Source organism: Neodothiora populina (assembly GCF_041146345.1).
Source record: "Neodothiora populina strain CPC 39397 chromosome Unknown canker_contig_1, whole genome shotgun sequence".
Taxonomy (NCBI): Eukaryota; Fungi; Ascomycota; class Dothideomycetes; order Dothideales; family Dothioraceae; genus Neodothiora; species Neodothiora populina.
The window spans coordinates 377548-400538 of NW_027191419.1; the positions used below are offsets into that span (position 1 = coordinate 377548).

Consider the following 22991-nt stretch of genomic DNA (forward strand, 5'->3'; position numbering starts at 1 on the left):
CAAAGTAAGGTAAGGTAGAAGCTTGGAACAGACGTGGTAGAGTGTTTAATCTACGTCATTGTAATGAGGGCTCTGTGCGCTCGGGCCGAGGGCTATTTTCGATGACATTGTGTCTGAATAGAGGAAGAGATTTGGAATTTTAGATGACGGAGAGGTGGGCCTTTTCAGCAGAGATTGAGCAAATATTCGAGGTACATTTCAGTACGTACGATAACTCTCAGTACAGTGTGGCAAATGACTGGACAATTCGCTGATACAATAATGGCAGGCTTGGCAATGTCTTCCCGCGGCTGCTGCTTATCGATAAAAAATCACGTCCGCAAAGGTTGATTGATTCTGCCAGCTCTTGCACATCTGCACTAACCACCTTTCCTCTTCCTCTGCACATCAGTTCACTTGTCTTCGCTAGAATGGACGGTGACGCAGCAAAGTCGCTGAATGGCGCTGCGACGGATTCAGCCGCGCCCCTGACCAACAATCCTCTGGCACTCAATGAGACTTTGAAGAGACCAGCACCAGGCCAGGGCGAAGCAGATGTCCACCCTCAGCGGGAGGTGCTGCCTGGTGACTCCGCCGTCACTCGCGCTGAGAAGATCGAGCGCATACCACTGTCAGAAGCTGCACCGGTGGCGGGCGTGGAGGTGGCGGCCGAGATCGACTCGCAGGATGCAGGTCACCCAGCCAAGCGCATCAAGACGCACAACGAGGATCTCGTGGAGGACCAACAGCAGGCCAATCAAACTGCGACTACAAGCGGTGGAGCTGAGGCGCCGACAATGCAGAGGCAGAAGGGTGCTGCTCCCATCAAGAAAGAGTATCTCGTCGAGAACCCCGTCACACGCAAGCCAGATCAGTCCGCCGAATCAGCCGTACCCGACGACGACGCTGCCGAAGCCGGTGGCAAGAACGACGGCGGCAACAAGAAGAAGAAGGAGCGCGGACAAAACAAAGCTAGGACTTTCGGAAGCTCCAGAGATGAACTGCAATTGTGCAAATCGCGCACTTACTCGCCTGAGTTCTCTCCGCAAGAGTGCCAGTTCGGCGATTCTTGCAGGTTCGAGCACAACCTGCGCACTTATCTCTCCAAAGGCAAGAGAGCGGATCTCACGACTTTCAACTCACAGTGCCCCATTTTCCAGATCAAGGGAAAGTGCAGCGCTGGCTGGAAATGCCGATTTGTTGGATCGCATTCGACAGAGCGAGACACCGAGGATGGACGCAAAGAGCTGGTGCTGATCGAGAAGCCTAACCCATCAGCTTCAGCCGCTGAGGAGGATGAAGAGGAAGGCCTCGGTGTTGTCAACATTGTCCCCATGTCGGTCAAGATCCAATTGAGAAAGAAGAAGACAAAGCTGCCCAAGTCCGAGGCCTACGTTGCCTGGCTGGACAAGAGACAGAGTGAAGTGGACAGGTACTACAAATCCGTCAAGGCTGAGGCTACGACGGACGACACCACAGAGCAACAAGACACCAAGCAGGACGTCAGAGCTGCCTTCACCGATCCGCCTTTCCGTCCATCAGAGAAGAGACGCATATACTATGGAGCTGAGACGCCCGTGCTTGCTCCATTGACCACCCAGGGTAACCTGCCCTTCCGTCGTCTTGCAGTTGACCTTGGTGCTCAAGTCACCTGGTCCGAGATGGCCATGGGTCTTCCACTCATCCAGGGCGAGAAAGGCGAGTGGGCTCTCGTCAAAGCTCACGAGTCCGAGCTGAAGCCTCCAAGGTACACGCCGAAGTCACTGGTTCAGTCGTATGACAATTCCAAAGACATCAAATTCGGTGTCCAACTCGCTGGAAACAAGCCCTGGAACGTTCTCAAGGCCACTGAAGTCCTCACCGCCAACTGCCCCTACTTGCGGGCTATCGACCTCAACTGCGGCTGCCCCATCGATCTTGTCTATCGCCAGGGAGCAGGCTCCGCTCTGTTGGACTCACCCGGAAAGTTGGAGAAAATCCTCCGAGGCATGAACGCGGTGTCCAATGAAGTCCCAATCACGGTCAAGATCCGCATGGGAACGAGAGACAACCATCCGACCGCCGACAAGCTTGTGCAGCGTCTTGTTCTCGGCGGCGAGGAGTCCGTCGACATTGGGGAAGGGCCCGCCGGTGTAGCAGCCATCACACTCCATGGCCGAAGCCGTCAGCAGAGATACACTCGTGATGCCGACTGGGAGTACATCGCAGATTGTGCCGCTACAATCAACAGACTCCAGGAACAGCAAGCAAAGGTCACCGATACCATCAGACAGGCCGACGACCGAGATCTGACCTCTTCCAACAACGGAAATGTCTACTTTTGCGGAAACGGAGACTGCTATTCTCATATTGACTACTACAACGCCATCGAGCACTCCAAGGTCGACTCCGTCATGATCGGACGTGGCGCCCTGATCAAACCGTGGATCTTCGAGGAAATTGCGTCGAACCAGTACCTCGACAAGAGCGCATCAGAGAGACTGGGATACATTGAGCAATTCGTACGATACGGCTTGGAGAACTGGGGATCGGACGAGGTTGGAGTTGGCGTCACCCGTCGTTTCCTGCTTGAGTGGTTGAGCTTCAGTTGTAGATACGTGCCCATTGGACTTTTGGAGCATCTGCCTCCTCGCCTAGGCGATCGTCCCCCTGCGTATCGTGGCAGAAACGAACTCGAGACTCTCCTCGCCAGTCCGAACTACAAGGACTGGATCAAGATTAGGTCAGTACACTATTACGTGGACCCCATGTTGTTGAACAACAACATCCTTGGTGACGAACGTCGGCTAACATATGACGTAGTGAAATGTTCCTTGGCCCAGCTCACAAGGACTTCCAGTTCGTGCCAAAGCACAAGTCCAACAGCTACGAGATCGAGGCGGAAGGCTAAACATGTAGCTGGTTATAGACGTAGTTCTTTTACGCGACACGTGCCGAATTATATACAGACACGTTTTGTGAAAGACGATTATAATGTCCTCAGCTGTGGCTCAATGACCAGAGTGGGACGCAGGGGGGGGGGGGGGCCTGGCTTATCTTCTGGCTAAATCAAATGGTTACCTACCAATCTAACCTATCCTTTGTAGAGCTAACGCACTACCCCCTCCCCCCCTCAAATCGAGTCAATAAAGTAAACTGCTGCTATGGGACCATGTATCTCAGCTTGCATCATGCATGCACGATCTCGCAATAGAATAAACAGGTTACACACTGATTCGTGCAAAGAAAAGGGTGAGATGATGTGCGCCCTTTACATGGCTTGCGGGGTTGCATGCAGACCGGACGGCCCTCGCGACGACCTTCGGACAGACGGACGGGTCTCCAGGAGCACATTCGACCTATCATAATACGATATAAAGGACGAGCAGAAGAGGGCAAATTGACATGGGAATATACGCTAGGAACCTGGTAAGGAAAGGGAAAGACGAATCTGTAAAATGGGGGACTGCTCGCTATCTCTTATCCTCGCGTTCAACAAAAAAAAGTGTTAGGAAAATCATAGAATCTCACAACACCTGGATGATGCACAATTAATCCCTTGGCGGATTATATGGTCGCGTCACAGATCCGCATACTTAGTACCTTAAGGTAGTGTACAGAGCAGCAAGCAAGCAAGCATGTGGCACAAGTAAGGTACCTTACTGTACAAGCTTGCCATACCTAAGGTAACAGTACAATAGCTCTTACGGACGTCGTAGATCCTAATGTGCGTCATCAGCACAGACGCCGCGCAGACAAGCATGCGGTAAGGTACACCTACACGACAGCAGGGTACCTTACCTTGCCTCTTTGCCCTGGCAATCCATATTATCTGCTAGGCGGCGGCGGCGGCTGCGGCTGCGGCTAGCTGGTGCGGTATTTCTTGGTTGGACATTTCCGTGGAGCTGGACCTTTACGATTGAAGTCACTCGGTGATCGCGAACCAGACTCTGGTGAAGGCCTTCGCGATGCGTACAATGGGCTCCATTATTTCTGACAACATACAGTGGTCGTGTCTGAACCACCATTGCAAGCGTCTACTTGTGATGGGCGGGTAAAGGGAAAGGTAGGGCACGATCGAGAATACGCGCCCAACAATCTTATCTAGCTCCTCGATTATTGCTTTACACTTTCGTACAGCTCTGAAGCAACGAGGTCTCCCGTTCTGTAATGTTGGAGAAGCCGGTGAACCCGCGGCTTGAACGGTAAGAGATAGGAGTGGTCGCGGCTATTGCTCGACTGTCCCCAATACGGTAACTCTCGGACGACACCAAAGGCAGGTCGGTCAACAGTCCACATACAAAGGTAGTTGTACACACTATTGTTTGACCTTGGTGGCAGGCCTCGCCAGGAAGCAATATCCATCGTAAATGAATACCCCGACTCACGCGCAACAGCTAAGTACGGTGAGACTAGTCAAGCCAGCCGAGTCACGGCGAACAAATCCCGAGTAATGTCTTGGGTTAAACCACGGGGACCATTGTGTCAAAGCGCAAGATTCCGGGCCGGTCATTTCTTCCTAAGGCGACGACTTGTCTTACGACTTGAGATCCGCCGGTCGACGTGGTCAATAAGGTACGGAGCACATAGACTTTCCACAAATGTACCCTACCTTTGTAATCCTGACAGCTCTTTTGCCCAAGCGGTCACAGGTCGTTCGGCCGGCCTTTCTTCGTGTAGGAGTACTGTAATTTATGTTCAAGGGTCTCAAGTCTTTTTTTATTGCAGCCAGTCCATATAGTCGCCAAGACTCGCGGAGGCGGTAGAACCGGTGAAACTACTGGGTGTTATTCAGATTGCCGTGACTTACCACCCCCTCTGACTTAGAACAAGCTACTGTATGTAGGTCATGAGGCATGGGTGTCGGATACACAGACGGTCCAGTACCAAGGTGTGCAGCTCAGCCCGGACGGTCAAAGGCGTGGGCGGCGACCGGGCCTGAGGGTGGTGCGGAGGCGCAAGGTCCGAACTTCACACGACCCTGGAGCTAAGCAAGATTACCTTACCCTAACCCGCCATGTGAGAGCGCCAGCACAAGTACCCCTGCTGTGCTTGCTGTGTTCCACGTCTTTGCACAGGCTCACCTGGATGTTGGCTGGGAAGGAGGATTGGGTAGTGCTGTAAGCATAGCTCGTACAAGAAACTCTGTAGACTGTTGAGGGTTACCCTTAGGGAGACGACGGCGTCGGCAGATCCCACCCCATCCTCCACGGATGGCAGCGGACAACGTCTGACACGAAACACGACCGTCGAGCAATAGCGATAACGAGTAGAGGATGGCGACAGTCGAGCTTGTAGCTCGACTACTGATATGATATCGAAAAGAGACACGAGGCTGCGACTGCTGCTGCTATTGCTGCTATTGCTTCACGCCGTTGAAACCATTGTCCCTCGAACTTATATTACTCGAACGCAGATCGATTTACATCATTGTCAGATCAAGAGTGGAGAACAAGAAGAGAGCGACGAAACAATGGAGATGCAATGCATTTATGATTGCTTTTCCAACTGTATCATGGCAGAGGGTTCGTCCGGGGGCATGTGTGCCTTCAAGGGTGCAAGACAATTGCGGTTGATCGACATCGATCACGGTCCTGACTTATATAACCGAGCATGGCTCTAAGCGTCAAGGTTAGAGAAATCACACATTTTACCAGCCAATCAATCAGGCCGTGCGTCGTATTCATACACATTTGTTTTGAAGAAAGGGTATAGGATGGTCGACAGCGGAATAATAGATGATGGGAATAAAACAAACCCATTATTGTTGCCCAGCATCAAGGGAAAGCACAGCATCTACCCGTTGGTCATGGCACAAAGGTTTCCCGGTGTAATGGATGGCCCCATAGCGGTGGCATTTAAAAATGGGCACAACGGGCAGAGAAAGTTCCAGAGAAGGGTTCCAGAAAGTCGCTAAGTGTGGGAAGGGTCAGGGAACGCTGCACGCAGCCGGTGCTTCCCCGGTATGGAGCATAAGATGACTTGCGATCTGCCCAGCCACCAAATCGACGGTGCAGCACAAGGTTCCGTCTTGGATTGCGCAGAGCGTCGGCGAAGATCTTTGATGTGATGTGATGGGATTGGGGAAACAAGAGAGATGGACGAGAGAGGGGCCCCAGAGCTGGAGAAGAAAGGAGTAGAGGAGTTCGGAAAATGGACAGGTCGGAAGCGTACAGTGCAATATGCGCACATAGTCAGGGAAAGTCGAGTTACGTTATTCGTCGATCAAGCGAAAGGAGGCAGACATATGCGAGGGATAATTACTTGTGTTCGTACCGAGCGAGAGCAGCACGTCTAAACTTCACGACTTTGAAAGTCTCACCTCGGAGTTTTGAGCGCACGGATCCGCGAATTGTGAAGCAAGCACGATTTAGACACCATCCCGGTCCAACTTGCATGGGAAAGTTGACGCAATGATTGGGATCATTTGCCAAGCCAGCTATGGCAAGACGAGACAGACACGTCAATTGGCTGGAGCACGAGTCCTGATACGATTAGCGCCTAAAGAAGGTTTGCCGGTCGAAGCGAAGCCATTGCATATGGGACGGTTGCGAGTGGCGCCCTTCATATTCACGAGGCAATGATTCAAAGGAACGCCGCCGGTTGCACGCAACTAACTGACAGCTAAGTAGTGTCAGAATGCTAGGTAGGTCACTGGAATGGTACAAGCCAGGTAAAGCAATGTGCAAGGCGAGGTGCCATCATTCGAGTCGACGAATAAAGATACATATCTATCGACGAGTATCGCTCGAGAGCTTTCCCTTGTCTTTCCCCCAGACTTTTTCCCGTTGCCCATAATCTATCATCCTTTCCTCCAAGGAAAAAAGAACGACCAACCACTCGTTGTTGCCACAGAGCGCAGAACAGATAGTCCCGTAACAGAGCAGAAAGCAAGCAGAGAAAGCAGCCGTCATTACCTTGACAGAGTTGGCAGACCGCGCTTACAAACGTACCACTTTTTTCCCGTCACTTTGACATATTGTTCCTGAGCGGATCTGTCCACTTGCCCACGTCAATCATAATTGCGAGGTTGCCGACTCGAGACATTCGCCGAGGCCCTTGCCCTTGACACTAGACTAGTGACTAATAAAGATATCCGCCCTACCGACTACCCTTATTATTCTCCACTTCACCCGCCAACCTGGATTCATCACCAGCATTAGCAGCAGAAGCAGCAGGTGTAGCAGCAGCGAAAGCAGAAGCGGTAGCTACAGAGACACAGAGAGAAGGCACTTGCACTTCTTCCTCCATCGCATCCTCACCTCCCACACCTTCGCTTGCCTCTTCGCCGTCTGTATCCAGCAGAGGCAGCAGCAGCAGCAGCAGCGGCAGTCCAGCCAGCAGTCTATATAGCCGTCCTACGGTCGCCGTCGACTCTGAAATCTACCACTCACATTTCCGGGAGTGGCGGACTTTCGAGAATAAATTCCCACAGCATCCGCTTGAGCACCAGACAGAAGCCTGCGTGCCTGCGAATCCGTTTCCGTCTTACTCCATCGATAATAAGTCCCCATTCGAGCTCGAGGATCTGATCTTCCTGGTCGACGAGGAGCCGAGCGAAGTAGACCAGACCGAATTTCCCAAGAACCGAAATTTCCCAGCCGCCATGTCTTCCGCGGCGTCACCAATAGACATCGCCACGCCTCGCGCGTCACCCCCAAACCAAACTTCCAACTTGACGACCCAACTCCAAGCAGCTGGCGCGGGCAGCCGCAGCAATGGCCACCATCACGGTGCTGCTGACCACGATAGTCATCTTTCCCTAAACCCAGCGATGGAGCGACGAGGCAGCGAGTTTCGCCACGGCTCTCTAGCACCTGGTACTTCTTTCCACTCACGCCCGATCTCCATGCGAGACGCGCAACGACGCGACAGCCAGAACCTGGCTGGTAGCCTGATGGGAGGAATGAGCTGGGGCGGTCTGTCAGTAGGCAGCTTCATCCGTGACGAGTAAGGCTATTCCTGCATTCGTGACAAGACGTGTTCATCTATTGTGTCGACAAGACTGACGTCCATTTCTTTTCTTTAGCATTCTCATGGCGGGCACATCACCCTACCAGTTCCAGTCGCCGTCTTTCCACTCGTCTTCTTACCTCCCGAAGATGGAGGCCAACTTCATGAAAGACTACATCTGCTGCGGTATCACCCTTGACTCTCTCCACGAACTATTACAACATTACGAGGAGGCACACGCCGGCGTACCCACACAGACCATGGGCCGCACGCCGAAAGACCAACTGAACACGTTCGCCAACGCGCGAAACACCAATGGAGGCACCGCCGCCGCCCTTCTACAACAAAACTCCAACCAACAGCAAGCCCCTACATCAAACATGCCCCAATTCAACCACCCTTCAGGCCTCTCTCAGGGCTTGGTGCGTGATCCCCTTCACTCCGACGCTGACATGGACGATATGGACATGGACATGGATGATTCATCTGCTGCTCCTGCTGTGCAAGATCCTTACCAGAACAACTATCACCCGCAACCCAACTTTGGCCGTCAGCAGTCTAGGGCGCCGTCGCTCAACATCGGCATGGCGAGCGCCTTCCAAAACCAACAAGGGTTTGCCGCCGCTGCCAACACCAACGCAACATCCACTCCTACCACTCCTCAACCTGGCCAGACTGTCCAGCTCGGTCACAACCCTACCGTGTCCTCTGTCAACACACCGACTTTTGGCCAGACAACCGCCTCTCGCAATGTCAGCCCGCCCGACTCCGCCGCACCGCATACACCTGGCGAGCTGGATCTGAACTACAACTTTGACACTTCAAACACTGCATTCAATGGACAGATGCAACACCCCGACAACTTCGGATTTGGAGATGGCAACGTGGGCAATGGAGACTCTCCCTTGTGCATCGACGACCCTGCGAAACGACTACTGAGCAAGCAAGGTGGCGGAGGTGGATTTGCCGGCTTCAAGAACGGTCTGGCCGGCAACCATTTTGCCAACAACAGCGAACTGGCCAAGCGCCTCCGCGAACAACAACTCATGTCTGGATTCGGCTTCCCTGGTGAGGAGGCTAAGCCGTTCAGATGTCCTGTCATTGGGTGTGAGAAGGCCTACAAGAACCAGAACGGACTCAAGTACCACAAACAGGTAAGCTAATCTTCTGATCGTCACACTTATGCGATCTCGATACTGATTACATCACAGCACGGTCATCAAAATCAGCAACTCAAAGAAAACCCCGACGGCACCTTTTCGATCGTCGATCCCACTACTTCCATACCCTACCCCGGTACCGTCGGCATGGAGAAGGAGAAGCCGTATCGCTGCGAAGTGTGCGGCAAGAGATACAAGAACCTGAACGGCCTCAAGTATCACCGTCAACATTCGCCTCCTTGCAATCCAGAGCTGAAGCTCAACCCCTCTGCTGTTCCCGGGGTACCAAACACCTTCCAGGCCAATGTCAATGTTGCCGGTGCAGGTCTATCGATGGGCGTAGAAGGCATGGGCTACTGACCTCGTGTCGCGTCAGATTCTGAGCCTCTACAAGAGTAATTGCGGATACTCGGTTCCAGGGAAACCACTGCATCTTGACGTTGGCCACCACGCTCCGCTCTTGCTCTCGACTCACGAAACTGCTCATTGCCACCTTCGCAATCTTGCAAATCGCAGGCCTGCTTTTCCATTCTTGTCGACGGGGTCACCTGCTTGCCTAAATTTGCCATTCGGTACTGTTTTACGGTGTCGGCGGGACCGATGATTGCCCATATATTCTATACCCTAGTGCTCTGAGTCGCACTTCCCCCATCATCTCCCACTAAGATACCCGCATAGATTGTGCATTCAAAAAGTTTGTCGACTCGCACTTTTCGGTTTCGGCCCGTTTTCTGTCTTTTGTTTTCGCTACTGGTCCCTTTCACTCGACAGCGACAGAGAGGACCGGTTGCTTTGTTTTTCTTCCTGGCGGAGTTGGCGTTTAGTGGTGCAAAATTATAGCAGAAAGAGCGCTTTCAGAGTAGTTCAGGCGCTTGTTTGGTTTTTTCCTGGGATTGGATTGGATTCTTGACGATATCGAGACACGGTTTCTTTTTACTTTCTTTTCGCATTGTAATATTTGCAGATGACCAAGCAGAGAAAACCGAACTTTTGTTTCAAATCATCCACTCTCTCTCTCTCTCTCTCTCTCTCTCTCTCTCTTGCTTCGGTGGGTCTAGACTGGTCCGTAGAGTCATGCATGCATGTGTGGATGTTTGTGTATACCGCAACTTCGTGTGTGTGCTACCATGCATCCCCCGCTCACTTCGAATCTATCCTCTACTTCGCTGCTGGGTATTGGAGCTATTCATTGATTTTACTTGTTGAAGCTGAGCTACATTTCACAGGCTATGTGAAAAAGAAGGAAAGGGGGGGGAAGAAAAGCGACAGATTTTAGTGAACCTTTTAGTGATTCTTCTCCACAATCTCCTTTGCAAAAGTCGCAAAGTCGCGCTTCTCGTCTACCATTTCCCATAGATTTGGCTGTTTTCGAGATAAGAGAATCGGTTAGTCTTTGGTGCTTTTCTTTGCTTTCCTCGTATAGAGAAGAGTCGGCCCGTAATAGAAACAGAGGAATAAGGCTTTCGCCGGAAGGAGTCTAGAATGGTGCGTTTGGGGATATTGGGGAATAGGCAGGATGGTAGTAGTGATGTGGAAATGAGATATTGGACACGTACCTGTGTGAAAACAGCAAGAGTGTTTCTAGCGATCTTGCCACCACCTCGACCAGGCGCGACTCCCTTGACAAAGTGCGGCACGGCGCGGAACCGGCTTTTGGTGATGACCTCGAGGGCCTCGCCGGTCTGGAAGGCGAGACAGTCCTTGGGGATGTTGACCTTCGTCACTTTGCCTGAGCGCGAGTGGATATAGAGTCCCGCGCTGGGGTCCGGTGAGCGGTCGAGTTCAGGCAGGGGCGTTTCGACCCTCGAGAGAGTCTGTGCCTGAGAGGGGGGGTTCTGGGCCTCGTCCACGAACATGGCGGAGGTCAGACCTGTGAGGCAGCCGTGGTCTAGATGAGTGGCGCACCAGTCGTCCTCGGAAGCAGCGGTGGCGCTGACCCCTTGGTCTTGGGGTGTATCAGCCGATGGGCTGGGGAAGTAATGCAGGAGTCGAGCCTTGGTGGATATGCTGGTCTTGACGACGCGCTCGAGATAGCCGGTTGGGTAGTCTGGGACATTGCTCGACGCATACCCGTCACATGCTCTGGCCACCAAGGCAGCTGTGTCGACTATCAGATTGCACAATTGTTGGAAGGTCGTCTCGAAGCCCGGAAGCACGTCTGTACTGGGCCAGACATTTGGTGCAGTGTACTCGGGAAGGCCAGGATACTTCTCGAGGGCTGTTCGAGCAAAGTCCGCATTGTGTACTGGATTCGCATAGTAGCTGCCTTTCAAGGTGTCATAGCGGCCGTCCTTGAGGGTTTCCTTGCCACAGGACCATCCGACTAGCCACTTGGACTCTGGCGATTCGAGCTTTACTTTGTTCACGTGGTGAGTTTGATGCTTATCATTTGAATTTTGATTCGCGTGTTTATATACCCAATTCAGTCGCCGGCAGATTCGCTAGGTATGATGAGTAGGAGAGTAGTCTCTTTCTGAGAGTGACAAAATCCGAGGGCAGCCCGCTCACGACGATGATTCCGAGTGAGTCGGGACCAAAAGCCTCCTCTAATTGTGTAGATGTAACACGGCCTAAGGCACAATAAGTCTCTCAATATTGTGTTATCATGGAGGGTTGTGGCATAGCTCACCCACTTGCAGATCTTCGAGGCTGACAACCACTGGGGAGGCCACTTCGACGTTGTTCTCGTTCACTTTAACAGCCATGTTGTGCTAGGGCTCACAACAGATGATGTGGAAGTTCTATGACAACAGGTAAACTCGAAAACAGCAGGTATAATTTAGTTTGGATATGCGAATCAATATGATATATGTACTCTTTACCTATCGATTAGAGTCCACCCCGCCGCGTGATACACATAGAATAAGAGACCCCTCTAAAAACTGCAAGTGTAAAGCCATTACTATCTCCGTATCATTGAGTTTCGCGGGGCTCCCCGATCTTTCTCCAAACCACCACCCGACCTTCCCATCATGGTCAAGGCACTTTCCTTCAAGGGCGACAAGAAGGTCAAAAAGCGCAAGCGCACAGCGGTGGACGGCGGAGATCAGGACACCTCGGTATCCAGAACAAACCCGGCAGAAGAGGGACAGGATGAGGAGTCCTGGGTGTCAGCAGACAAAGAAGAGGACCTCAAGGGACCTGTCCTCTTCGTCTTGCCCACGCAACCAGTGACTTGCCTCGCTTGTGATGCCAATGGCAAAATATTTGCCAGTCAGATTGAGAACATGATCGAGGACTCGCCTTCGACGGCGGAACCTCATGATGTGCGGCAGGTCTGGATCGCAAATCGAGTCGCTGGCACTGATAGCTTCAGCTTTAAAGGTCACCATGGCAAGTATGTCCTGTCGATTTCTCATTACAACTTCACTGCTCTTAAGAACTCCATTTGTGTTGTATTCGACTACATGCAAGACTCCTTATCACCCTTTTCGTTCATCCTTGCCCACTTTCATATCCTTCACTTTCATGAACCTCCTCTTGTTCTTTCAACATGGGCTTGTGCTTCCTCTCTTCCACTTCTTCTTTCGCTTCCAGCGAGAATCAGACATTTGGTTATCGTGGAATGCATCAGCATGTCTTTCAACAGTGCTGTAACGCGCCCCGACTGACACCCTACGCATAGGTACTTGAGCTGTGACAAGTTTGGCATCCCAAGCGCATCGACAGAAGCTATTTCGCCCGAAGAGTCCTTTTACTGCTCTCCCAACACCGAGAACATGGCCGGTACGTTCAGCATCCGCACCACGCGCGACAAATACTTTGCAGTCACAGAAGGCTCCGGCGCACCAGAGATCAGAGCCGATGCCGACGAGATCAGCCCCGACACAGCGTTCCGTCTCCGCATGCAAGCACGTTTCAAGCCTACTCTCAAAGCATCCAAGGAGGAGCAGGTGAGAGAAAAGATCAGCAGAGCTCAGCTGGAATCCGAGGTCGGCCGTCGTTTGGAAGATGACGAGGTCAAGAAGCTCAAAAAGGCTCGGAAGGAAGGAACATATCATGAAGCTCTCCTCGACGTCAAGGTCAAGGGCAAGCACGACAAGTTCGCCTGAGCATGAGGCGCCTCGAGAGGTTAAGGTACACTTCACTGCTGCACCTTCGTTGCTGCGCGGAGAGGTCCTCCCATAGCAGCACAAACCTCCCCTATACCAACTTGCTGATTTGAGGGAGCCATGAACAAGCCAGCTGAAGGAAGCAAAGCAAGTCTTCCAGCGACTTCAATCGCATGCTTTCCCCACGAGTATACCGCACCTCACATGAAGCAGATGCGACCTAGCTCGAAGGATCCAAAGTGCCGCCGCTGGCTCTTAGCTCAACGGTTGGCCATGATATACAAGTATCTAACCTATGGCTGGAGAATCTGTCTCTTTTCAGCGAGATAGCCTGGTCAAAGCACCTATACCAAAGCGTACAGTATGACCGGTCAAGTGATAACTTACTTACCCACTCCTTAATCCCGACGTAAATCCTGCCCCATATGTACTGTAGCGTGTCCGTTGCACGCACAAGCCTTGCCAGACGGTCCGTCTGTCCATTGATCAAGCACTCTCCGAAAAGCCTCAAGCCGCAGTGAAGCGCATGAAACGGACAGAGACATCGCTCGATCCGAACCGTGTCCCACTTCTGCACTGAGTAAGATCAGAGCTGCCGAAATCACAATATCCGAAATCTGTACCAAGAAATCCTTCCCACCTCATCTATTCCGAAGCTCTCCAACCATCGAATATCAAGTCCCTGTTTCGCGTCTTACTATTATGATGAAAGAAATGATGATATTGATGATGATGACGAGCGATGATGATGCTATTAGTTTCAAACAGCCGCCCAGCCCGCCCGCCTCACGCCAGTGCACATTACTGTACCTTATTCCTAGAGTGTGGAAATTCATCTTCGTAGTTGGTCTTCATGCCGACTTGGTGCCGGCCAACAGTGGGGTAAAAAAAGATGGCTGGATGGGACAACAATGGGCTGGCTAGGTATCTTAGCCACATGGCTTCTGTGCTTGTTCTTCTTCTTGTTCCATTTCTTTGTTCTAGTCCTCGGTGTTTTGCCCGAAAGTGTATATTCGTAATGATGTAACCTTGTTGCCTTTTCGACTTACAGTCCTATGAGGTAAGATATCTACCAGTAGGCGAGGTACTTTGGTTCTGGTACCTGGTTTCCTTCCTGATATGCTGCTGCGGTGACGGAGTTTTGAAATTGTGTAGAGAGTGTCAAAAGTGAAGTCAAAAAAGGTTACTTCTATAACCCCGAAAAGAGGCAGATAAGGTCTACGTCCGTCCCTGTACATCGGAAAAGGCACCTTTACCTTACTCTATCTTGCTTTACAAAACCATAACCCACAGCAAATGTACAACAGTACCATACTCCCGCCCTCCGTTCACGAGTTCACACTAACCACGGAGTTCTTCCACAGCACTATACGACACGGCCAACGGTACAGTAGTACAGCAGTCCAGCAGTCCAGCAGTGATCCAACTCTCCCTTGTTCCTCGATGAGAAAGTCCCAATACAAAGCCCGTCCCGCCCCATCTCTATATCTCAAGGTTCAGAGAATCTCGGAAAAATCCTCGAAGCGAACACCGACAACGTACGGTAGTGAACCTAAAGCCACCATCCCAAAGAGAAAAAAAAAGGTGCCAGAGTAAGATACATGTACACATACACGGTAGGTAAGGTCCCTGTACCTGTACGGCGATAAAAAAGACATACTTTCCACCATTTTTGTCTCTCTGTGGCTCTAAAGTGGATAGGGTCAACGTCCGGATGAACGACGGCGGAACGGCTGGGTTGGACTGAACTGGACTACTGAACTGATGCATGCACGGAGTCAAGGCCGAACCGTGACTAAATGGGTGTGTGCATGAGAGAGAGATGCGCAGGCTTGCGTGCATATACAGCTACAGTCATGGCACCTTACCTACTGTACTCTACCTCTCAGGCATCTTCCAGCAATGGAAGGAATGTCGTTTTTGTCTTTGCTTAGCGAGAATTACTGTAGCTTGTTGTTTTAACGACGTGCGAACTCCAACTTCACGGCAAGTAATGGGGTCGATATAAGGTACCTTAGTCGGTTGGGTCGATAGAGTGGTTGTGATGATGATGATGGTGATGACGGATCGGGCGAGCGGACAGTCAGGTAGGCAGGCAGGCAGGGGGGACCTTTTCTCGAATAAACTACTGGGGTTGAAAAAGGAAGTCAGGAGGGGGAAACACCACACTGTTGTAGACAGGAAGACTAGTCCTTGACTTGGTTGTACATATTTTCGTATTTTGAGCTATTCGTATTTACATCATTATTCTTGTTATTCGGGTAATTCAGAATCCTCCTTTTTCTCCCGTGCGTGTGTCTCATGAATCGTCCACCCCAAAAATGAACGGACAGCACGTTAGCATGAAACGCTTTAGCTTGCTCCTTGCACGCTCAATCGATTCTGATGTGCTGAGCCACAATATGCTGGAGCGAACTATGCTAGCATCCCTGGCTAAATCCACCGTTACGGCTGTGTGTAGTGAAAAAGTAGCCATGCTAGAATAGGCTACGACGGTGTCAAAGATCTGTTGTACACGTGTCGCCCGATCTGATTGCGGCCTGATTGCTATCGACGGTCCACTTTCTGTACAAGGTGCATGCGCCTTCGCAACGAAGAGTATAGGATAACCGCCGTAGCCCCATGATCTGAGAGCAAAGAGCTATCGTGATAAGTGAGTTCGGCGTCCTTCGAGTCCACGGTGGTTAAGGCGTGCCGGACGACGAACAAAGCAATATCCCTCGTTTTTGTCTAGCGTATCGAGCTTCTGCACGACGCGGCTTTATGTCATGGTAACAAGACACTTTCGTCGTGACTTGGTCACCCGTGAATGGCTTGTCCATTACCACACTCTTGCAGATGTCCTGACTATGTCGCTTTTGTGACTATGCCTCTGGCTAAACAGCACGACAGTTGCATCATGATCAAGCGTGATCGCACAGCTACAACATGGCAGCTGGTTGTACATGAATCGTTGTGGTCATCGCTAAGAGGGGCCTCCCTGTTGAATCGTAATTGGAGGCGAGCAATCTGTTGTCACTTCTAGGCAGACACGCTCGAGCAAAGGGTGTCCAACCCGAATGACTTGCATCATGTCTCGTAGCTGTACGGATGATGACCTGCGCCATCACGGTACGATATCGCCAGAGACTGCGCATGTGTCGGTTGTGTTTGTAAAAAATGCGGTGATCCCGCAGAAGTGGTATAGACTGGAGCAGCTAAATTCCCACGTTGGATGCCCGAGCTCGAGAAGTCACTCGGAGGCTGGACTTGACCTGGGCCAATTTGATAAGCTGGATGTGCTTGAGACTGGTCATGAAAGGTCGTTTGCTGTGTAGCTGGATAAGTGGAGAGCGGTTGATAGTCGCTTTGAGGAACCAACCCGGGCGCATGGTATGCTGAAGTCGTTGGTGGCAACTCGTTCGTGGGCGCCGATACACTTTGAAAATGCGGAGGTTGGGTTTGCGGAGGGAAACTTAGAGCTTGAGGAGGTGCCGGAGTGTAAGTTGGAGCTCGATCTGCTGGCCGGACCTGATATCCGTAGCCTGATGTGGAATTTGCCCACGGAGTTCGATCGGTGACACCATGAACGACTGGGAAGCCCCTCGACTTCTCTGAGCCTTGATCGATGCGGTTTTGGGGAGAATCCGCAGCATCGTTGGCTCTCCAAGAGGCATTCTGGGTTCCATTGCCAGCTTGTGCCGAATCTGTCAGGAATTGGGTTGATCCTGTACTTCCTGCGTGAGTGAAAGTACCGTGGTTCCTCCACGAGTCTGAAGGTTGAGAATGATGAAGAGGAGCGATGGGCATGCTACGGCTTGTCCCACTCGGCGAGGACCTGGGGATATTGGGTTGAGGTGACGATCCCGAGGTGGAAACACCGTAGTCCGTAGGCTTTCCTGACTTGGGCATTAGTCTCCCTTGCCTATGGGCTCCCACGATCAAAACACGTTGCTCATGCTTACCCTTTCTTTCAGCCTCAGTCACATTGATGGTGAAAGTCTCACCACCGAGTCTGCTCCTCAGGTAGGCATTCTCCTCTTCCAGTTCTTGGTTGCGTTGTTGAGTAGCTACAAAGGTCTTCTCCCTGTTATCGTGGGACATTGACAACTCGTTGATGCGACGCTCCAAGGCTTCAATATGGTCTTTAGTACGCTGTCTGATGGCTCGCTGCGCTTCTCTGTCGTTTGCGCGTTTCCTCTCAAGTTGTGCAGCGGAAAGGGTAGTCACACTACGCGTGCCCGCCCTTGATGCTCGTTTCTGTGACATTGTTGACTTGGTTTTGGTATCCGATCCGGGAGAGACGTAATCTTGTCTCGGACTCAGCTGGGAGGCTGAACTTGCAGAAGTTGCATCCTGATTCATTGCCTTTTGGAAAAGTGTCGACCTTAAGTTGCGATTATAAAGGTGGTGTTATAGTCCAGTGTACATTCTGTACTCTTGACCACGGAAGCTAGATGTACAATTGCGCTAGGCACTTATTCATGTATACTGCAGTAACGAAAGTATGAACTCCTCAAGCTTGTATGGCTTTGAATGTATAATAGTGCTCGGTCAGGTATGATACAGCTGCTGCTTTGCGCACTTGACAAGGAGTGGGGCCCAGGGCACATATGTAGCGTCGAACTTCCTTACTGTATATTAAAGAGGAAAGAGGTCTGGCCCATGCATGTTGTGCAGACCACAACGGAGGATGAGCTTCTACTCTTGAAAGGTTCACTTGTGCCTCAGAGTTCTGGGCGAGCCTGACCAAATCTAACTGGAGACGTGCACACCGACCATGTGACGAAAGACCTGGATCTTAGTCTCGACTTTAGTCGCGACTATCCGGCATCCAGCGAGATCATACAACGGTTGATGCCTGGCAGGCGCGATGATGATGCGGGAACAAGTCGCGCCTGGCTGCACAGACATGTTGGAACAGGTGAGTGAAGGGATTCCCGCCAATTGAACAAGGCACAACCGCCGGCAGACTTGTGGCTGGATGCTAAGGAAAGACAATGGCGGCGTAGATCACTTTGGGTGCCAACTCGGCCTAAACGCCACGGCGCGGTGTAATGATTTCACCTTTTCTGAACTTCGGCATCCTCACTGCCAACATTAAGGCTTGGACCGAGGCCGCAATGACTTCCACGTGGAGCCTGCGTGACGGTGAGAGCCATCCGGAAGTCTTTCTCTGCTGAGAAAATGTTCTGGCACCAATCACTGTTTGCAAGCTTCTCTTACCAGTGGCCATTGCATAAGTTTTCCAAACATAAATTAGGAGGCTCATCCGCGCACATCCAGCACCTGCTTTCCCTGAACCGTATTGCTTAGCATCATCGATTGATCTGCGTTTCACGACTCGACAACACTCCACATTTCGTGGTGTGCACAGCACTCCAAAGGGACCTTGTCGGAAGTACCCCAAACGTTATCGCTGCGAAGTGCAAGCCCACCCTGTGAATCTTGGACTTTTTTTGTACTTGTACCCATATCCGTATATTGCCGGTCAAGCGGCTTCGACAATGCTTCCAGACTATGGGCTCTGTTATACTACAGTACTTGGGCTCCTCTGCCCCTCCCGCCTTTCAAAGAAGATCTATTGCGGCTCTAGTGGCTCAATGAACCAAATTTGGAGCCGCTTAGCCACCAACGAGCTGATTGGAAGGATCACGAAAACAGATTTAGCAGATCCAGAGTGAGGCAAGGGAGCCAACAATGATGTAAACTGAGCATTCTTGTGGCGGTATGGCAGGTCACTCTAGTACAGAACAAAACCAGATTTCGAGAAGCCTTCCGTTGAGAAGTCCGGACGTTATTGTTAATCTTGCAGCTGAGGCAGGGTGAGCCGGGATCATCAAGGTTAAAAGCTGCCGTAACTCAATCTAACGTGGTTTGCTTGGGAGGACAAGAACAACTGTATATGGACAGATATTTTTGACAGGCCACTTGACGTGGGTCGAATTGACCATTGTACGGGACAGGTAGAAAGTCAAATTAAATTGCAAAAGCCACCGCAGCCAACAGGTGCCGATCGCAAGGACGACTGATCGAGGCAACGCATGTAGAGCCGTGGTCTATTAACCATGAGTTCCCTGTAATCAATAGGAGTCAATTCAGATACTGTGGTACTTTAACGCAACCTACCTTAGTGCAGCGCTGGTGTCCATGCTTGACCAACGACCGTCTTGGCATATCTAGCGCCAAGGTGAGGACCTCATCCCCTGCATTTTGCAGGTGAAAGTGAGAAAGAATGCGTGTGTATCGCATCTGGGTATGTATTCCTACGAACTGCAGTGAATGTAGAGAAAGTCTACTTTGGGATTGCAGATCCAAATCAAAATCCTTTAGATTGGGTGGAAACACTTCGCACGAAAGTACAGTATCCACGCTCCGCTTTTCCCTCGAGGATTGCTGTCTTACGTACTCAATTTTATTGATTTTCCAATTGGCCTACTCAACAAAGACGAGTATCAGGAGACATTTGCTAGCCTCAGAGGCGTCCATGCACGGAGTTTTGCGCTTTCGCGGTTCTCGAAGCACGCGATCTAGACATGGCTCGGATGTCGAGCGTTTGAGACCAGCATGGAAGCCACTCTAGTCGACGCTAAAAAGCCGCTGGTGTTGAAACGCGCGGAATGCTTGATCGAACAATGGCGTTATTCCTCTATGGTCGAAATGCTGTCACATGCAGGACTACCAACCTGCATTTATATTCCTGAGGGGGAGAGACTAAGTATAGCCATTGGCGGAGAACAGATTTCGAGATCAATGCTAGTACCACATCCAGGAAATCGCCCCTACACATACAGCACACACGACCAACCAAAGTCCCGACCGGCACTTCCGATAAGTGGGACTTCGGAAATTCTCGCTCATTGGGTTATACTGTATGACCGGATAGATGGATAGACGAGTTTTCATCATAGGGCAGACCCCGGACAAAGACACGTTGTTTAGGTTTAGACTCGAATATGGGTAAACGACGGTTCGAAAAAAGGGCATAACTCGGACAAGCCTCCACCCCGCGGAGTTTAGTAGCGTAATGCTGCCCCATGCGTTATTACAATTGAAAATAGACTACAGTTTGTGGATACAGGGATGGGGTTCTGGAGTCATCGCGGTGATGCCTGAAGCTCCCAGACACCTTGATATCGACAGACCGCCCCGGTGACACGACCGTGAGGCTTGAGCCACCATGAGCATGTCACGTACCTTGTGCTTTTGTTGTTGCGCTGAAACATCTGATCTCGGTGATCATGTTGATCCCGATCATTGCGTTACCCGTCAAGGGCTGGGCGCAGTCGCACAGGTCATGACCTTTTACCATTTCTGTACCTCACCTGGCTGTGCTCTGACCACCTTGTCGCAGTTCAGTAGGCACAATGGGTCAAACGCCTGCTTCATCTGTGCAACCCATGTCAGTTGTCGTTTTGTCTGTTAGGGGGAGCGGATGGCTCGATACCTTTCTCATCAAGTCAACGGTGGTAGTCCCGAGCTCGTGTTCCAGATAGTCTCTCTTCACTAGACCAACACCATGTTCACCGGTGGCAGTACCTTCCATCTCGATGGCTCTTTTGACCATTTGGTGTACCAGCTCCTCGGCCAGGTCATACTCCTTGTCACTGTACAGGAGAATTGCTGCCTGTGGTTAGTTCATTGCTATGAAACGCAACATCGAGGTAGACTCACTGTGAAAGTTGCCATCGCCGACATGGCCAACGATTGCGCCGGTGAGACCGCTACGGCTCACTGCGTCCTTGGTCTCCTCGACGATGTCAGCCAAGCGCGAGATGGGTACAGCAACGTCAGTCGTCCAAACATGGTCGCCATCGTTCTTTCTCTTGGCCATGACACTCCAGAGAGCCTCTTTCCTTGCGCTCCATAGTTCGTCTGCTTCATCCTTGGTCTTGGCGAATTCGAAAGTGCGACTTCCTTCACCGCGTGCAAGCTTCTGGACCATTGCGATGTGCTCTTTCACGCTGGCGGGGGTTCCGCTGAACTTGAAGAACAGAGTTGGGGCTTCTTTCCATGAACGTGAGGTTTGTCCTGCGTCATTGATACAGCGCATCTGTACGTCGTCGAGAAGTTCAATGGCGGCGATTGGTACGCCCGCACCGACGACCTTGAAGACGGCATTTGCAGCTGATCTGACTGTATCGAAAGTGCAAACGGCTACGCTGATGTTCTGCGGTTTGACTGTGACTTTGAGTGTCGCCTCGGTGACGAGACCAAGAGTGCCCTCACTTCCCACGAAGACCCTCGTAAGATCGTATCCCGCGGAAGACTTGCGAGGTCTCTGTTTTGTCTTGACGATGGTACCATCAGCGAGCACGACAGTAAGACCTAGCACCCATTCCTTCATTGTGCCGTAACGATAAGCATTTGTACCGCTGCATCCGGTTCCCACCATGCCGCCAATCATGGCACCCGGGCCTGGATCGGGGGGGAAGAACAAGCCCTGTTGCCCGAGTTCTTCATTTAGTAGTTCCCATCCCACAGCCGGCTGTACCACAACGTCCAAGTCGTCTTTGTGAAGGTGTAAGATCTTGTCCATGCGGCTGAAGTCGACGCAGATGCCTCCCTTTGTTGCTGCAAAATGACCTTCCAAGCTGGTACCACCCGAGTAGGCAGTTACTGGTATGCGCCGTCTATGGCATATCTTCATAATCTCACTGACTTCCTCGGTGGTCGCAGGCTTGACGATCAGGAAGGGACGGTCCTCTGGTAATGAAGGATGCGAGCTCCACTCGGAACCCGAGTGGGATGCCAATTCGGACGCTTCAGTGGAAAGATTTTCCTGGCCAACGATATCTCGGAAGTCTGCCCATGCAGCTTCGAGGTTGGTAGGGGCGATGTTGTGGGAAGGAGGCTGTGTCGTGGAGAGCGGAGCCGTAGACGTCGCCGGCGGTGCAGCGGGTTTTTGGCGGCCGAGCATGTAGCCACCGACAACACCCGTCAATAGAACTACGCTGCAGTCAGCAACTGGAGAGATATCAAGAGGACAGCCGCCTTACCCAATGGCGCAACCCATGCTGGTGCACCATTACCAGCACCGCGCTTTTGTGATTCTCGAATGCTGGCAAAGCGTGCCTGGTCTGCTCTTTCTCTTTGCAAGCGCTGGTGGGTGCTGTCGTATAACTGGCCCTTGAATGAAGGCTTATCCCCGGACTCAGAGGCGTATGCTCGCCGACCAGGCCGTAGTCCGGAGCGGATGCATGGCGACCTGTTCACACAGCGAAGGAGCTGTGGACTCTCGCAGTTTGACAGTCGAGAGAGAGAGCGAGACATGGATTGGTCGATATGGATTAGTCTGTGTTGTCCCTGTCGAGTTGAGACACGATGGTCTCGGTGCAATTGTTGCAAGTAACGAGAGTGGCTATCTCACTCGTATACTCCGGACAGTATATAATTTATGTTCCACCGTGAGACGTACTGTACAGGAAATAATAATTGCTCGGTAAGCTCGACTTGAAAACCGGCGGACAGAAGAATGCGGGGGAGGCACTGGATTTGTCGGAAGTTACCTTCTTCCCTAAATCCGACACTACCGAATTGGTTACATTACAGGCATGTAGCGGCATTGCACGTCCGGCAAGTCTGATGGTGTCCGCCCTGTAGACGTCTTGTGTACGGATGCAATCACTAAGGTCTCAACGGGCTTCGCCATTGTTTAGGATTCAGACGATAAAGCGGGGAGCATACTACCATGTGTACGATGTGTGGTTCTGAAGTGAAGGTTGAACAAGGTGTTCTCTGGAAACTGGGTAACGCAGCTACGAGTCCTTTGGAGAGCGATACCGCGTGATGCAACTCTTATGCGTCTTCTGATGGCAGCAATAAGCGTACATTCAAGAGGCAGTTGCGGCGAAAGACGTGGCCGAAAGCACTCGATTACAGTGGTCAT

At 51.5% G+C, this 22991-nt stretch overlaps 6 protein-coding genes across 7 annotated transcripts; 3 read left to right on the forward strand and 3 right to left on the reverse strand.

The window, feature by feature from the left end:
- Positions 1 to 410: 410 nt before the first annotated feature.
- On the forward strand, positions 411 to 2869 carry AAFC00_000103 (uncharacterized protein; the record flags this gene model as incomplete). Its single annotated transcript, XM_069340185.1, has 2 exons — positions 411 to 2701; positions 2782 to 2869. The coding sequence occupies 2 exons, from the start codon at positions 411 to 413 to the stop codon at positions 2867 to 2869; spliced, it is 2379 nt and encodes a 792-aa protein (XP_069196294.1).
- Positions 2870 to 7564: 4695 nt separating this feature from the next.
- AAFC00_000104 (uncharacterized protein) lies at positions 7565 to 9431 on the forward strand (the record flags this gene model as incomplete). Its single annotated transcript, XM_069340196.1, has 3 exons — positions 7565 to 7908; positions 7988 to 9065; positions 9123 to 9431. The coding sequence occupies 3 exons, from the start codon at positions 7565 to 7567 to the stop codon at positions 9429 to 9431; spliced, it is 1731 nt and encodes a 576-aa protein (XP_069196295.1).
- A 924-nt stretch (positions 9432 to 10355) lies between these two features.
- AAFC00_000105 (uncharacterized protein) lies at positions 10356 to 11776 on the reverse strand (the record flags this gene model as incomplete). The annotated part of the gene is made up of 4 exons (XM_069340208.1): positions 10356 to 10433; positions 10628 to 11427; positions 11489 to 11641; positions 11701 to 11776. The coding sequence occupies 4 exons, from the start codon at positions 11774 to 11776 to the stop codon at positions 10356 to 10358; spliced, it is 1107 nt and encodes a 368-aa protein (XP_069196296.1).
- Positions 11777 to 12043: 267 nt separating this feature from the next.
- AAFC00_000106 (uncharacterized protein) lies at positions 12044 to 13123 on the forward strand (the record flags this gene model as incomplete). The annotated part of the gene is made up of 2 exons (XM_069340221.1): positions 12044 to 12408; positions 12697 to 13123. The coding sequence occupies 2 exons, from the start codon at positions 12044 to 12046 to the stop codon at positions 13121 to 13123; spliced, it is 792 nt and encodes a 263-aa protein (XP_069196297.1).
- A 3069-nt stretch (positions 13124 to 16192) lies between these two features.
- AAFC00_000107 (uncharacterized protein) lies at positions 16193 to 17467 on the reverse strand (the record flags this gene model as incomplete). 2 transcript variants are annotated; one of them, XM_069340231.1, is made up of 2 exons in its annotated part: positions 16193 to 17001; positions 17068 to 17467. In XM_069340231.1, 2 exons carry the CDS (start codon positions 17465 to 17467, stop codon positions 16193 to 16195), a joined length of 1209 nt encoding a protein of 402 aa, XP_069196298.1. The 2 variants fall into 2 exon arrangements, with proteins under 2 accessions (XP_069196298.1, XP_069196299.1); XM_069347893.1 differs by having other exon boundaries at positions 17068 to 17371.
- A 2940-nt stretch (positions 17468 to 20407) lies between these two features.
- Positions 20408 to 22375, reverse strand: AAFC00_000108 (uncharacterized protein; the record flags this gene model as incomplete). The annotated part of the gene is made up of 4 exons (XM_069340242.1): positions 20408 to 20491; positions 20550 to 20725; positions 20777 to 22051; positions 22102 to 22375. The coding sequence occupies 4 exons, from the start codon at positions 22373 to 22375 to the stop codon at positions 20408 to 20410; spliced, it is 1809 nt and encodes a 602-aa protein (XP_069196300.1).
- Positions 22376 to 22991: the final 616 nt, after the last annotated feature.